Raw genomic sequence first — 16325 nt, 5'->3', positions numbered from 1 at the left:
ATACACACCCCCCCCCCTTCGTCATGGCAGGACATTCTGAACTCTTTTAAATTCTTCTAATACACTGCACCTATGATTCAGGCTGTCTGACGCCTCTTCTGTCACTCCCCGGCAGAAGACTGCGTGGGTGACGGCCTGTGGAAGGTCCGGTCCAGTCCAATTCTCTCTCTGCGCTTTGTTGCTCGAGTCTCAGTTTCATCCATCCATCCATCACAGTAGTTCCTCGAGTCCAAATATCCTGCGCCCGCATGAACCTAGATCAGACGTATCCCGTTTTGCCTAGATCCTGCGACAGTCCATTTGCATACCTGCCCTGACTACTGGCTCGAAGAGCTAGTGGATCGCTTCCAAGCCGACTTGCATGGCCGGTGTGCAAGGCAATATCCGGTCCTTCATTGCGCCGATCAAAGGATCTGGTGTGTAGACAAGAGATGCCACCAAAGAGATCGTCTGTAATAACGAGATACCACAGGTCGAACTGCTCCGGCATTCCTCGAGGATTTAACCCTCTATGAGCCATGGCGAGACTCCAAGGACCTTCCGAACCTGCTCGCTGATTCTCCCCTCAAGTTCATCCACGCTCCTTATCTGGCAGACCTCCTTCCTCTTCATAGCTGCAGACACAAGTTTGGGTTGAAGCCGAAACAGTCTCAACCTCCCGCAGTGGACGAGAGACCGGGTCCGCAATCAATATGGACGGTGGCAGCATTCTGTCAAGTGTGCCGGGTGCACCTTCATGTCAAGGTCGATTACACCATCAGATTTGATGACGATCCCTGCCCCAGCTTTGAGCATCCTCTTCATCACCTAGTGAGGTCAGAATTTCAAGAGCCGTTGGAAAGGAACGTATGGAAGCGTCAGAACCCCGACTCTCAAGATGAAATATATACCTACAAGTGTTCCTCCCTCACCTGCTCCGCCACCATTACCGTGCGCTTCAGCCCGCCAGTCCTCCGTCAGAGCGACATTCACACCCTGACCGATCCCGCGCTGCTTCGCCAGAGAACAGAAGATGCTTTCCGCGAAAGAGAAGGGCACACGGAGGGAATGCGGCACCCAGGGCCGATGGATGTCCTGCTAGACCTCCGAGCATATCTGAAAAACTCATGGCGTGCGAGAGGTGATCCAAAGTACAGGTCAATCAACTTATCAAATCGGAGGTTCATTGTTCGATTTGGACCTGAGGGAACTGCTTGCAAGGACGTCCTAGAGCATCTTGGGTTCCAGCTTTTGGTAGGTGGAGAAGTTGCCCTTGAAATGTACCTGTGTTGACTCCTTCGTCTGTCAGCCCGGGGATTGCTGGATGGTCCCAGAACCAAGTTTTGAGGACCACCAACCTTACCAGAGCCCCCTCAACATCTGGTTAGACAATGCCGAACACGAATTGACGGCTCTGCTTCTGTCCCGTCCCTACGAGGAACGACAGCAGCTGCAAGATATTGCCCCTCCGCTGCCCGCCGAAAGGGAGCTATCACGGGCCCTCGGGTGTCAGGACTGTGAGTCGCCCGCCTGCATCCAGCTGAGATGCGCTAATTGAATGGCAGATGACACGAATCCTGCTAGCAGAACTGCTAGAATCTCTCCCGAGATGAGAACTCCGTACAGGCAAACTCCCACCTTTTTCTCCTGAGCCCCGCTAACGTGGACGTAGTCCTTTCACTGCTCTTGGCTGTCCGATGGATCTGTCCGACCAACTTGTTGCCAAAGCGTACCACTGGCAGGTTGAAACAGATCGTCAAAATGCGCCTGTATATCTCAGCAATCTCAAATATATAGGAAATCAGCGTCAGAGTGAGGTCTTAGAGACTGAAGTTGTTTTGGAGACCTCACAGGGCCATTATGATGCAGAAATGCTGGATGAAGCATATAAAGCCTTCCACCTGATCGGCCGTGAGGGTCCGGTCAGCGATGAGGACATCATCGGCTCATTTACGGCCCAACTGGCGGACTCTCCAGGTCATGAACATCAACTAAGAGACTATCTCCGCATCATAGGAGTTGATCGTAACAGTAAACGCATTACGGACACTGCGATGAACAGTGAGTCAACCCTCTCAGCTGAGCTTCGTGTACTCACAATTTTGCTACAGTCATTGACAGCTATGAGTCGGCACTTGCGTTCCTAGATGCCGTTTCCACGATGGAAGACGAGCACATCCAAGCTTTGTGGGCTGTCAAGGTTGGTCGCGTGCCTATATGTCGATTGATCTGTGCTGATAGTTGTCTTAGACAAATGAAAACAAGGCCCTCGCAGAGCAAGCTACGCAAGCCGTCCGCGTGATTGCGCAACACCGTAAAAGCCGATTTCTGTCTAATTGGATCGATTCGGGATTTTCGAACGAGACTCACAGCCAGATGGAGCCTGCCGAAGGGTACCAAGCCCTCCAGATCGACAATCGCGCGATCGACGATGAAATGATACTCTATCAATACAACATAGCCGTCGAAGAAAATCCTGGCAGCGTGGACTACTACAACAGAGCGCTCGCCGCAATCGCCAAAGGCCGGAACAGTTCAATCTTATTGGATCATTTACACAGCAGGGCTCCCCAAGAACCTCAGGGCAAGCCGGAAGAGCCTGTGGGACTCGAGAATATTGGGAATACCTGCTATTTAAACAGCTTATTGCAGTTCCTGTTCACAATGAATGAAGTACGCCAATTGGTTCTCAACTTCGACGATTACAAGATGCCCTTGGACGAGAAGAGTATGGAACAAAAGCGGGTGGGACAGCGGAAAGTTAGCCTTAAGGAGGTTCAGACTGCGCAGCAGTTTGTCGCCAGCTTGGCATCTCTGTTCCGCGGCATGATACAAACACCACGTTCATCCATCAAGCCAGAGCAGGAGCTAGCCCGATTGACACTGGAGACGGAAAGTGTTAAAGAAAAGATGCGTCGAAGGTCAACCCTAAAGTCAAACGAGCGGCCCAGCTTAGGCTCGATCAGTACCCTACCTGTTTCAGGACCCTTACCCGTGGCTGACTCTGAAGCGAATGGAATAATGGATACAATCATTATCCAGTCTCCTACGGATACCAGGGCCACCACCGTTGACATAATACAAGACTTCGATGCTTCGACACTGGATGCGATAGAAGACGCGACTAGTGGCCAGCAAAATGTTGATGCCTTTTTAATGAATGACAGTGCCAGTGAAGACACTTTGGTGTCGAGATCTGGCAGTGACCAGGATTTATTGGCGGAGAGAAATGAACACCTACCGATGTCGGACAACAAAGAAAATGTCTCACCTGCTAGGCCTACAACAACATCGGTGGTCGTGTCTCCTTGGACAGGGCAGCCTCTTCCAACAGCGGCGCCATCAAATCCAAATCTCCAATCAGGAGCATTGTCTGAAAATGCTGATGAAAAGGTATCCGGCATAGATCCTGGACTAATGAAATACGCCCCCCCTCCTGGAAAGCCACCGCCAGTGCCTCCGAGGAAACCCGTACAGAATACCACCACGACTCTAGAAGAGTATGCGCGTCAACAAGATGTCACCGAGGTCATGAATCATTGCATCATTCAGCTGTCTTACGCAGTGCGACCTACAGGGTTCGACAAGTCGGGAGAACAACGCGACGAAGTGCATGATCTATTCTTCGGGCAGCAGGTGGTACACAGCCAACCAGAAAAAAATCCACCGACGGCCCTTCCGTTCCTCAACATCATCACGCGCGTGTTCCATCGGCCTGTTGATGTGTATGCTGCGATTGACAATGAGTTCGATCTTCAAGATGCGCAAGATGGCGCAAAAGCATACACCGCAATCGCCAGTCTGCCGCCGGTGTTGAGCATAGCCCTGGACCGAGTGTCATGGAACAATGAGACAAAACGTCAGGAAAAGTTGAATTATCACGTTGACGTTCCAGAGACCATCTACATGGATCGATACCTGGAAACCCCACCAGGCTCTGACCTAATGCAAAGACGGCAGCAGACGTGGGAGATTAAGAAGGAATTAGCATTACTCATCGCTCGGAGAGATGAGCTGGAAGAAAAATTTGTAAGATAACACGTCCTTCCCTACATGGATTCGAACAGATTGGCGACTGACATTATGCGCAGGGGAAATCCACAGATGTCCCTGGGCTTCTCGAAGATGCAAAGGGTATCTTAGAATACCTGGCCGAAATACCTGGTGATCAAATATCGGCCGAGCTCAATGTGAATCCAAATGCCATCGCTACCCTCGGTATTCTGGCCGAAAATGCCCGTTCTGAACTCGGAGGTAAGAAATTTTCTTTCCACTTTGTCAAATCTGACGACGGGAGTACTAACCTAATCTTCCTCAACATTACAGAAATTCGCTCTCGGATATCTCGCCTCTCCCAGCAAATCAAAGAATCCTTCGTCGACATGCGCAAACACCCATACCGTCTCCATGCCGCATTCTTCCACCGCGGTTCCGCTGGTGGAGGCCACTACTGGGTGTACATATTCGACCACAAGAAAGAACTATGGCGGAAATACAACGACGATCGTGTCTCCACTGTCACAAATCTCAACGAGATCTTCGGCAATCCGTACGCGCAAACTCAAACCCAAGGTCAACAGCAGCCAGCAAGCAGCAGTAGCTTGAATCCGCCCCCGAACCCGTACCTTTTGATCTACTTGGACGCAGATCGGATTGATGAGCTAGCGGAGACGGTGAAGCGGGAGATTGTGAACCCGCCACCTGATGCGGCCCCCGTTGCCTCGGAGCGAACAGATCAACCTCAAAGTCAGATGACAGCCATGCCACCCGCTAAGGAACTGGGCAATGGTGGTGATGTGGAGATGCTGGAGTATGCCAATGGTGGTGAGCAGGCCCAACCCTCGCAGTCACAGTCTTCCGCCGTCCTCGACACCCCCCCGCCAAGGGAGCCGAGCGTACGGAAGGAAGGAAATTGGGATAATAGCCAGCTGATTGTGGATAGGGAGATCAACTGGTAGAGCCAATGGTCTAGAGGATGCGTGGTGGAACTTGCAGCCGCTGCTGTGACAGAAACGTCCGATGCAAGCTCTGAGCATCACTCGCTGTAAAAGCAACAATGACTTCATAGCATGTGGAACGGGAGGGAACAAGGTAAAGAGCAACGGCAAGGGACAAGGGAAAAGAGCATTAGCGCCCAGCATAGCTAGAATCAGGACACAAGAGGGGTTTCAACTAATGTAACTCGAACCGGCGTTAATCAGAATGATTAGCACACATTGTGCCATAACCATCTTGGTTGGTTGAGTTGTAGCGTGGCGATTCGTTCCTTGACCGGCCCAGATATAAGTGGCCAAAATCGAATGGACTTAGTATTTGCAAGCTCAGAAGCTCATGCTTGTGCCCATGCCTATATCTGTCCTGTCTGTAGCATCTTCGAGGCAAGCGTATCCTTGACCCAGGCGGCAACGAGGACGAGGAACATGCGGTCTTGTGGTTGTACACGCGTCAGTCATGTTTTATGCTCTGGGTACGTAGAGTTACTCTAGGCGAGTCGCTTGCCCGCCATTGCATCGGACTTGCTGTCGACGCTCCCTTCTCTTTGCATCTTCCCATACAATCGGTGCTCAGTGGCAGCCTGTCGTTGCTGTGATGATGCGGGCTTGAGCCAGCATCACCGTCAAAGGTCCTCGAGCTTGTGTGTCCTATGTACTTCTCGCGGTGATCGGGTCGTCGTGTGCTCGTCTACCGTCGACGAAGCTTCGTTGTGCCCTAAACAAGATATGCTTCGTTTGGGCCTTCTCGTCGATCCAGCACTGACCTAGGTGGGCAGCACCCCTGCGTCAGCCTCCATTTGTTATTAACGGATCGAGGTTCACGTACCTCCACCAGTTGTGAATGACCTCGATCTGCCTCTGATTGCCATTGATTAGTCTCGAGTTTTGGGGGTCTACCTGGTCGATGAAGGACGCGTTGCTAAAATATGCAAGTCAGCGACAGTTGTAACCGCGCTCAAGTCCCAAAAACCTACGCTCTGTTGTCGTAGACCAGCTCGAGCTGGCTGTTGCCAGCTGCCTGCCTTTGCCGATTTATCGCTGCGAGAAACTGCGTGAGTACCACCTTCTTCGGCATGGTCGAGGGTGGTGGAAGCGGATCTTTCGGTGGCCGCGTTGCGAATGTTAAATTGCCACGATTTGCATTGCCACGGCTTTCAATTCTTGGCTTCAGGAACTGCTCGTCGCTGTCGGAAGTATCAAATTGTTGTTTTGCACTGGCGACGCGTGCACTGCGGCGAGGGGCGGCACGACCTTTAATCTTGAGCCCTTCTGGCCGTAAACCACGATTGACCGTTTCTTTTTCCCTTTGCCTAGTACTCGGCTCGAGAGTCAAGTTGACAATCTGTTTGGGAGCAAGTGATTTCAGGGACCACCTTGTTGCTGCGCCTTTGTTCACTCGGGGACAATCGCCCACCAAATGAGACGTGCTTGCGCATATACAGCAGGAAATCCAGAGCTTGGCAGGGCCGCTGTCTGATATGCCGTAAGAAGGAAAAAATCGCTGAGGGCATGCTTGCTCCAAATGGCTTGAGGTTCCACAGATATCACAAGGTATCGTAGTGACTTTCAAGCCTGTGGAGCAAGACTTAGCAGTGTGTCCACGATCACGGCATGTCGAGCACCGCTGGAGCAGAGGGCAAAGACGGCTAGAGTGCTGAGCAGAGCAATGAATGCATGTCACTTCGGGACAGTTCGGCTCGGTATGTCCGCTTTGGAGACAACTCAGGCAAACAGCAGGCTGATTGAGATCAACATCTTTGCGACTGACGTGGAAGAAAGCGTATTTCAGTTGAAGCTCAAGCTTGTCTGGGCTCAGATCTGCAAGGCATGGGCTTGATTGTACTCGGGCGTCGGCGGCTGTGGGATGGGTTAGGAGTTCGCCGGAGACGGTGCTGAAAAATTTTTCGAGATCGCCCTGTAACTGGTCGTGAGCATCCCGTCCGGTAGAAGAGAGGGGTTGAGTTGTCTCTCTTGTAGACGTTTCAGATTCAATATCTCCCTCATCCCCTTCATCCCTCTCTGATTGCGTAAATCTTTCTTTTTCTTCTTCTTCGTCTTCTTCGCTTTCTTGCTCCTCTTCCTTCCCGTCATAATCAAGATCCATATCATCAGAGAACGAGTGATGTTGGGGACGGTCAATGTTAATGACCATACCCCCGTCGTCGGACTGTTCTTGCTCATCGTCAGAAATCTCGATAGCATCATCTCTGGATTCTCCTGAGGTTATTTCAGGGTCGAATGGACCATCACCCTCGCTTGGACCGGATTGCGACTCATGAGAAGCGGCCGGGGGAGGTGCTGTGCGGAAACCGGTAGCCAGTCTGTTGTTGCCAAAGCCAGCCGAGGGGGAGCTCGCAATTCCGACAGTATCACCGGTTGACGATCCAAGCTCTTCTGGTTTCTCTCGGTTTGAGGGCCCCACGTCCTGTGAAGCCGCGTTGCCCATGGTGGGAGATTGCGAGGCGATTGAAGAATCAGTTGAAGGAAAAGGTACGGAGTTGACTTGACCTTTTTTTTGTCTCGCTTCGCGACTCAAGCCAACAGCAACGATTCTCGACTCACCCTCATCGTCCGAAGATGCGAGCCCGGACATCTGAATTGGGAACGACGTCATTTAAGTAGAGACAGGAACGCGTGCGGGAGTCGCGTGTTGCGAGACCTGGAGGTCGCCATTCAGAACGAGGCTGCGGAGCGCAGCCTCGAGTCGCAGGCAAAAGTACCCAGTACCGCAATACTCGGTACTCGGTACTGCGTAAAGGGAAAGTACACCGACCAGACCAGTCAAGCGGTCCACTAATTCGCATCCGACTAGCGTACTCGCTAATCGGCATTAACCCCCTAATATCACACAGCCTTCTGGAGTAAACACTTTTCATTTCTACCTCTATGTTTCTTCCCTTCTTCATATTTCATCTTATTCACATCTCTATCAAGACCACTCAGATGTAGACAGAGAGAATCCGAGCAATCATGCAGGCTCGAACCCAGTCGCACATGAAATCCTCGGTGAGAAAAGGGCGCAAACTCATGCAATCCCACCGTGGGAGTCTTAGCACCACCATACACCCTTCCATCCACGCGCTTATGCCCACATTGCCTTGAATTTCTGGTTGAACTCGGCTTGGAGCATGGTAAACGTCTTCAGAACCTTCCATGACAGGTCACCTCCAGGCTCCGACACCTCGCTCTCAGCTTTCACCGCGTTCTGCAGTTTCTTCTTATCAATTGCATGACGCTTCTTCTCCATTTTGGCTGCTTTGATCGCCTCACCAATGGCTTCAGGAACAGCGCCGTTGGTTTCGGCCATATCGTCGCTCATATCCTCTTCCCAACTGTCAGCCATCTTCTTCTTCCCCAGGCTAGATGTCGCTTTTGCAGAGGCCGAGTCTTGCTTTGCCATCTCGCGACTCGGCAGCACCCGAGAATTGGGAGCTCTCTTATTGCCCAAATCACCTTCCAGGACTCTGTCATCAAGTTCTGACTCGTGCATATCACCGCAGCCCATGATGTCCGACATCTCATTTCCAGTCGACAGGGAGAGCTTTAGAAAGTTCTCTAAACTAGTCACGATAGTCGCGAGGACAAGCGAGAAGTCATTGAGTACAAACCAGATGTCTCCTTTACGAATGCCATTTTCCTTCTCGAGGGCCACCACATTGCCGTGTTTGAAGAAGTCGTAGAGGTATGCGTTCAAGAGTGCAGTGCTCTCGTTTGGATAGGTCCCCACGTAGGGAACTACGGCCTCCTCTAGCCAGACACCACTGCGAACCATCTTGCAAAGGTCGGACACTGTCTTCCACTCGTCTCTATGGCCTGAAAGGGCAACGAAAGCAGAATTGATGCGCACCGGGGGGAGAGCAGCTACCGACAACCCAATCTCGTGTAATGGCTTGTCTCCGCCACATTTCATCCCAGTGAGTGGCAGATTGTGGTCAACTTCTTTGACGTGTTGGTCGATGTAGGTTGACACATACGCAGCATAAATGTCTAGTGTTTGATCGTTGTGATCCAACAGGATGCTCGCTGCTTGTTTTGGTAGAGGAGGGAGGACGACGACCGATGACGACCACCGCGTTTCCGCACGGCGCGACTCCAGAACAGACTGTCTCAGATATTGACGTCCGAAGAGGTGCGACATGACGAGCATCAGAGTGAGCAGAACTCGCCTAGGTCTGATAAGAATGTCCTCACAAAGCTTGCTAAGATATCCACTTTTGAGCAACGCGTGGAAGGCAAAGCTTGAATTTCCAGTGTAATACAAGTGAGACACGCAACCGGTGAAATTCAGAGGGGCACCCGAAGCGTCCAACAAGTGATTGCGGCGAAGATATTCAATAGAGAACCGTAGATGATGCAAGACAGTATGCTTCGACTCTGGACCACCCAGATAGATACGGGGGCAGGAAAGGATCGAATTGATTGCCTTAACAGCATATGCTGCGTGTTTCGATTCATGCAGCAAGTTGAAAAGCCGCAATACCAGGTCAGTCGTGATTGGAAAGTGGCCGTTCAGGTCTGGGAGCCTTGAACTGAGCAGGCGGCAGACCTTTGAATACGATACTCCCTGGAAGACCACATTTCCCAAGACATCAAAACCCCGACGTCCGGCTCGACCGGCCGCTTGGCGAAAGTTGAGAGCCGTCAGGAAGATCGAGTCTCCTGAGAAGACGACGGTCTTGCAGGGCATGTTGATACCCAGGGCCAGCGTACCAGTGGCTATCACTACACGTAAGTACCCCTTGCGGAATAAAATCTCGCACACTTGACGATATTTGCGGTTCATGCCTGCGTGGTGCACACCGACGCCTCGCTTCAGAGCGTCGATCAGCCAGTCAGACACAAAACGTGCCTTGAGCTCATCAGCGCACTGCTGGAACTCTGACGGAGTGAGCTTCTGCGTGTCTGCAAGATGGAAACCGTCAACTGGATCGTTTGGATCGAAAGATTCATAAATGCTTGACTCTTCCGAGCCAGCTTCTCGCATCCGCTCGGTCCTGGTCGTAGGCTCGTCGTTGGCATTACTCCTCTTGGTCTTCTTGGGCACTTTCTTCCTACCCTGTTTTTCCTGGTTCTGCTTCCAGGCTTCCCACTTATCGATTTTGGACTTCCAAGCTTTGCTAGATTCTTTCCAGCGAGCTTCTGCCTCCTGCAACTCTCTCAGGAGACGCTTACCGATAAGCTCACACGCACTCCCGTCGAAATTGAAGAATAATGCTGGAAGTGCTCCTTCGTCATGAAGCGAACAAATAAGCGGGAGCGTGGTGTCGAAGCAGTCTGCGTCCCGAACCAAACGTGGAGACTCGCTGTCGTTCAGTTTACCCGAGGATATCTGTAAATCTGGTCGCTGTGCGCTCCTTACAGATTGCTCCAGTTCTGTGAATACCACTTCAAAAGGTGATTTGTGATCGTCAACCCAAACTTTCAGAAGTGCCTTCAGCTTGGCTTCCCACTCAATAATGTCGACTTTGCGTAGGATTGGTGGTAGACATTTGAAAGGGTCTAGTCGTTCATCAACGGGGAATGCCTCTGTTTGGTGTTTCTTCATGGCATTCCACAGCGTCCAGCAATCTCGTGGTTCGAGAGTCAAATCATCGGGTATCCCTCTCGAGCGGTCGACTAAGCTTGCAACCGGATGCATGAAACTTATCCCAGTGGCATTATCAATCCCTACAGAAGGCAACTCCAAACAGACCGTCAAGCCATTGAAGAGGAATTTTTGTGGTGGATTATAGACATACTTTCGCAGATCTGAGTAGCGGTGCCGATGCTCTATCATCTCGAGTCGGATACCGTTGGTCTCCTGAGTCTTGCTGAGCCAGGCGTTGAATTCTCGTGGGTTGCCGACTGTGGCAGAAAGTGCGATGATAGGACAAGGAGCAAGAAGAAGTAACTGTTCCCACACAACCCCATCGTCGGCCTGGCCAATGCAGTGAATCTCGTCAAATATGATGCGTTTGACCCGAGAAGACCAGTCGTTCGCATTCGACGGAGCAAGAAGCATGATCTGGAGCATGTGAGGAACCGTGACCAAAACCTGACACCCGGTAGGGCTGTTGACGTGGTGGTCGCGTGTATATATGGCCCAGACTGACTTTCCAGGGTGCTTGAACGATTTGGAGAATCGAGCCTGTACCTCAGCGGCAATCTGATTCACAAGCGCTTTGGTTGGGGCAACGTAGACCAGTACTCCGTCATCGCCCTCCTCGAGGACCTGCTTCATAGCATAAAATGAAATAAAGGTCTTTCCTGCACTGGTTGGAGCGACCACAAAGACACTATTCTTCCTATCGATTTGGTCCAGCACGTCCCGCTGCCACTTGTCTGGCTCGAAATCACGCACGCGAGGATCCGGTGCCGAGCCCATGTCTCGATCAAAGAATGGCCCAGCATGGACAAGCTGGAATTCCAGGGGCGATAGTTGAATATCCAAACCTGCATTCGTAGACCTCAAGTCAACGAATTTGAGGTGGGGACTCCGTTGTTCTTGGACTGGAATTGATTCCAAGGCTGGCAAACGGAAGGCCTCGACCGTATTGGCAATGTAAGTTGCAATTTCGGCAGTGATCCCTTGGTCGAGTTTTCTAATCTGGAGCATCTGATTCCAAACGAGCCCCATAATCGCCATAGAATGGACCCGATCTTCAGACGTACAATGCTTTGTCCACATTTCAACCAAAACGGAGAGCAGGTACGTCGACACCTCAGCTTCCACTACGACCCGCTTCTTCGTTGGCAGGCTTTTCAGGTAGTTCTTGACCATTAAGACGCGAGACGTGAGGTGTCGTTCTTTAGCAAACTCGGTTCTCTTGGAATTCCATGCTTCGATCTGCTTGGCAATGTCCTTTTTCTCCTTCTCCAGGGTAGCTGCCGCGGCTTGGTCTTTGACCTTGGGTTTCAAGCTCTGATTCTTTCCGCCCTGGGCAGGAGTTTTCTGAACCTTGGACTTAATGGAGACACCATTTGTCCCTACTGAATCCGCTTTTGCCTTCTGCACTCGACTTCTGGATGACGTTACAATGACTGTTTCCGGCTCTAAAAGACCTCCAACAGCGTTAGTCAAGCTTGCGGCGTAGTCCCTTGTCTCGGTCATGAACAACTGATTACGCCGATTAGCACGCGCTTTCTGCCATTCTGCCATTCCGCTAATGGCCTTGTTGTCGATGGGGTGCCGGTGGTTGTGCCAGTGGCTGAGCTCTTTGAAGATTCGTGACGTGGCCTCTTCGCTGACAGAGACATCTATGGCCAGTTGGATGGGGCGTAGGTGAGCATTGAACACGGAATTGTTGAACGGAAGTACGGTCGTCGAGATCCCAGATCCATTCGTCGATATGATCGAGCCTTTTATTCGGCTCGTGAGTGGTGTTGCGTTGAAGCGAGCGTTTTGCATGGTGATAGTGACTTGAGGTCGAGTTTTCTGGATCTCCGACTCGAACTGCAAGTTGACGCCGCAGGCGTCATCCAAGAGGGATGCTAGAGCTCTGAATGATGAGAGCAATGAGGGACCAAGGGCATGTTGAGCACCAGGCTCCTGAAGCTCGGACGCAATGTTGAGAAATAGTCGCCCATCAAGCAGATCGCCAAGGTCACAGGGTCGTTTTAAACGGAGCACAGTTTCTCGCCAGGGATCTGACAAGAGGATGTCACGGGCCGTGTCGACAAAATCCGTCAAGAATCTCATGCTTGTAGCAGAGCATTCGAAGTCAAAGGCTCGATCACAAAGACGACAGTCCTGCATCACTATGACATGCAAGAGCATCGCACAGGCTTCTAGCACAAAAGAGGAACCAATTTTGCCAGATCTGAACATGAGACTCAATGTCGAGACTATCAGTAACACCCGCTGTGTCGGAGCTGACCCTGACGTGCGATCTAGAATTTTCAACGTTTCTGCTAGGGCCTCTGTTTGCGACGTCTGGAAGTGCGCTTCCTTGGTGTTCGAGTTTTGCTTTGTGTTGAGGACGGGATCTTCAATTTCACTTCCAGTTTCTTGGTTTTCGATCAGATCGCAAGCAGCGTCTCTGAACGGAGGGTCTCTGAACGGAGGGTCTCTGAACGGAGGTTCGAATACACATTGGGATCCACTCTCAGATTTAGGAGATATTGGTGATGAGTTGTTTTGTGCCTGCCGCAGCTGTCTTATTCGCATTCTGGAGCCTTCCACAATCATTGCCATGACCTGTGGTCGTTGTGAGATTTTTTCTTGGTCAGACTGTTCGCAAAGCAGGGGCGAATCAACTCACCTTTGTATCTCGGTATTCCACAGTGGTGATAAGAGCAATATTATAGCCATGTCCAATGAACCAATGGATCATTGACCGCATTGCGACCTTCCGAGAATAATCAAGTCGAGGCTCTTTGAAGCTACCTTTCTCGATTATACCACCGCCGTGTCTGGAAATGCTGATTGGATCGCGGCTCGCTTGCAATTCGGAAGGGGCTGAGGTGTCGCCGTCATCGTCTTTTGGAGAGTCATCGTCTTTGTCTTGTTTGTCCGACCGTGGGAATGACCCGTCATGGCACAGGAAGAAGTATGCTCCTGTTGATGCCAGATACTCCTCAAAATCAGAGGACCAATACGAGTCAAAGACTTTGACTTCTACGTATGGGACAGTGAGAGGAAGGTTACAGCTGAGGTGTTGAATGATTGCTTCTCGAGCAAGGAGATACCTAGTGCGAAGGTGAGCTGTGGTATCCCGCGGAAGGCACATGCGCGCATTTCTGGAGAAGAACACGACATGGAATTTGCACTTCCGCTGGAGAAGAGCACGAAGGAAGTTCTCCACGATGTAGGTCGCATGGAGTAGTTGAAAGCCGAAAGAAAGGTCGATTTTTGCGTCCGAGAAGGAGTGAAGAAGCAGTGAGTCTCCTTCAATGATGAAAAGTTCGTCACCCGCATAGTCTCCGACAAGGTCGACAGTACGAGAGTACAAGTCATCGTACCTATGGTAGATTAGCAGACAGTTTAGGAGGACATGGAAATCTGCTGGGCTAAATCTTACCACTCTAGTAGATCTTGGAAGCTGACCATCTTGGAACGATGACAAGGCGAGAGGCAAACAGCAGAGGGGAAGATAGTTTCTGCAAAAGTCGCAAATTAGTCATGAGACGGGAACAAGGGACTTTCCCGCCAGCCAGGCAACGCACCTTTTCTCAGTCCTCAAGCTCACAATTAGTTGCGCTGCTTATCTGAACAGCATTTGGTTCTTTTGTGAACGGCGAGGAGATGAAGAGGGTGCTTTAACTCTAAAAAAGCACTACTATTCACAATTTCCAGCCGAATGTTTTCATTCTTTGGAGGATAGAAGGTACTCTATCTTCTCAACATTGAACAGTAGGAGGCGCGCGGCAGCATAGTTATTTGCAATAAAAGTGGTTTCGGCCTGATCAGACTTAGGCTAGTATACCTCTTGGCGCAGGTAAACACCCACACACCGTAACTCAATTCTCCAATAACACAGCGGCTAGCAGTGTATAAATGACAAGGCTCGGAGCGGGCCGAAGAGAGCCTATTTCTAGCAGTTAGTATCCTGTACCCATCCCGTAGTTAGTTTTGCCATCAGTAAAACAGCTCGCTTGCAAAATGATGTGTCTGAATTCAGCTGTCTAGCGCGATGGACAGAGGAAAGGTAAGGCAGAAAGAGGCAACCTGAATACACAAGCCGACTTCGCGGGGTTGCTGCGGCACTCGGGAGCCTGGCACATGCACTGGATCGTTCATCGAGACGATCCGGCAGGCATAGACGACACTTGCCAGCGGCATTGAAGTGAGGTGTCCGCGTGACGCGAACATGCTAGCCACTTAAGCAAATGCAATGTCGTACACTGTCTGTGTTTTTGGCACATGTTCATGCCATGTACCCCGTGGGCTGAGCCACACTAGGTTGGTGCATTGGACAACTTTTCCCGGTGTATTAGGCTTCAAAAAATGGAGTATTCTCTAGTTAGTGCGCTATCTAGAGGGAGTGGTTGTCGCCGGCCGCCAGCCCCGGACTTGTAGGCCACTACACCTGTAGCTTGCTCGCGGAGAGCGAATAGGCAGCCTGGCTCGTAGAGCCAGACGATGTCCAGAGTTGCCTCAACCGTCTGGTTCGTGTCACAAAGGAATGTGGTGACAGGAGATGCTGAGGACAGCCTTAGTCCGAAGCATATCTGCAAATGAACTTATCAATTAGAATGAGATCAGTGACGCTTTGCTCTTCTGTTGCTTGGCCTGCTTTTCTTTTGACCTGCGTTTTGTATATCTCATGGCGAGGACCCATCTTAGTTTTCAACATGGATTCCTATCCAATTTCCACGATGGACAGCAAGGAGAGTATCATCTGTTTCCAATAGATCAATTCTGGGGCCTGCCGGTTTGGATCGACATGCAAGTCGGCCCATATCGAGCCCAGGACAGGTGATCGTTCCAAGTCAATATCCTCCTATGACTACACTTGTATCCCCTCTGAGCCATATTCTCCTCTTTTACTAAGTCAAACCTCCAATAGTCTGTCATTCAAAGCTCGAAAAGCCCTTGGGACCGTCAAGAACACAAACGTCGAGGAAAATCGCAAATCAGAGACTGCAACGGTAATTTCTTCGCGCAGTATAGTTGAACCAAGGAACGATGATATTGTGTGATGTTTATGAAGGAAAGAAGACACACAAGCAGTAGGGGGTTAAATAACCTGGAGGTGTCGCACTGCCTCGTGACTACCGTTGTCACTGCCCTTATCGCTAGGTAGTGAATCTAACTAGTATCCTGACTTTGACTACAATCCATCAGCAGAAATATGGATCGAATTCAATCGCACGTGTCATGACCTTGGGTGGCACAACAGCGATGATGAGATACGGGAGGCGAAGTAGAAGTTCAAATCAGCAATGGTCCAGCAGTTCAATAAACTTTATGGAAAGGATTTCGACGAATTGAATTCGTGGCAGAATCTGTGTCGTGTCTTGAACATCGCCCCCATGCCCACCGGCTTGCAGGACTGCCGAAAGGTGAGGCTTTGTCTGGTTCCACCCAATATTCTTCAATGCTCGCGTGGGGATAGTTGTCACTGACCATTCGAAGCGAGTTCGTCAGACGCACGTAAACAACCTCATGGACGCTCCGCGAACCGGAGCGCGGGTGAAGGTGTTCGCAAATTTGAAGCAGTTGCAAGACTATACAATCGAAATCGGAAGGTATTTTCTAAAGGACACATACGCTGGTGGCTTGCTCCGATTCTTGCTTCGATTCTTGCTTCGAGATATCCTGAAGGAGGAGGAGGAGGAGGAGAAGAAGAAGAAGAAGAAGAAGAAGAAGAAGAAGAAGAAGAAGAAGAAGAAGAAGAAGAAGAAGAAGAAGAAGAAGAAGAAGAAGAAGAA

At 50.7% G+C, this 16325-nt stretch overlaps 3 protein-coding genes across 3 annotated transcripts; 1 reads left to right on the top strand and 2 right to left on the bottom strand.

Moving 5' to 3' along the window:
• Positions 1 to 361: 361 nt before the first annotated feature.
• On the top strand, positions 362 to 4937 carry A1O5_02701 (uncharacterized protein; the record flags this gene model as incomplete). Its single annotated transcript, XM_007743315.1, has 8 exons — positions 362 to 416; positions 473 to 1233; positions 1289 to 1500; positions 1652 to 2040; positions 2091 to 2179; positions 2230 to 4008; positions 4071 to 4233; positions 4306 to 4937. 8 exons carry the CDS (start codon positions 362 to 364, stop codon positions 4935 to 4937), a joined length of 4080 nt encoding a protein of 1359 aa, XP_007741505.1.
• Positions 4938 to 5943: 1006 nt separating this feature from the next.
• A1O5_02700 (uncharacterized protein) lies at positions 5944 to 7419 on the bottom strand (the record flags this gene model as incomplete). Its single annotated transcript, XM_007743314.1, has 1 exon — positions 5944 to 7419. The coding sequence occupies one exon, from the start codon at positions 7417 to 7419 to the stop codon at positions 5944 to 5946; it is 1476 nt and encodes a 491-aa protein (XP_007741504.1).
• Positions 7420 to 8055: 636 nt separating this feature from the next.
• On the bottom strand, positions 8056 to 14001 carry A1O5_02699 (uncharacterized protein; the record flags this gene model as incomplete). Its single annotated transcript, XM_007743313.1, has 3 exons — positions 8056 to 13149; positions 13214 to 13913; positions 13973 to 14001. 3 exons carry the CDS (start codon positions 13999 to 14001, stop codon positions 8056 to 8058), a joined length of 5823 nt encoding a protein of 1940 aa, XP_007741503.1.
• Between the last annotated feature and the right edge of the window lie 2324 nt (positions 14002 to 16325).

This window comes from Cladophialophora psammophila (assembly GCF_000585535.1).
Source record: "Cladophialophora psammophila CBS 110553 chromosome Unknown aczJe-supercont1.3, whole genome shotgun sequence".
Lineage (NCBI taxonomy): Eukaryota > Fungi > Ascomycota > Eurotiomycetes > Chaetothyriales > Herpotrichiellaceae > Cladophialophora > Cladophialophora psammophila.
The sequence above is the reverse complement of the archived record's forward strand: the minus strand, read 5'-3'. Positions and strand labels throughout refer to the sequence as shown.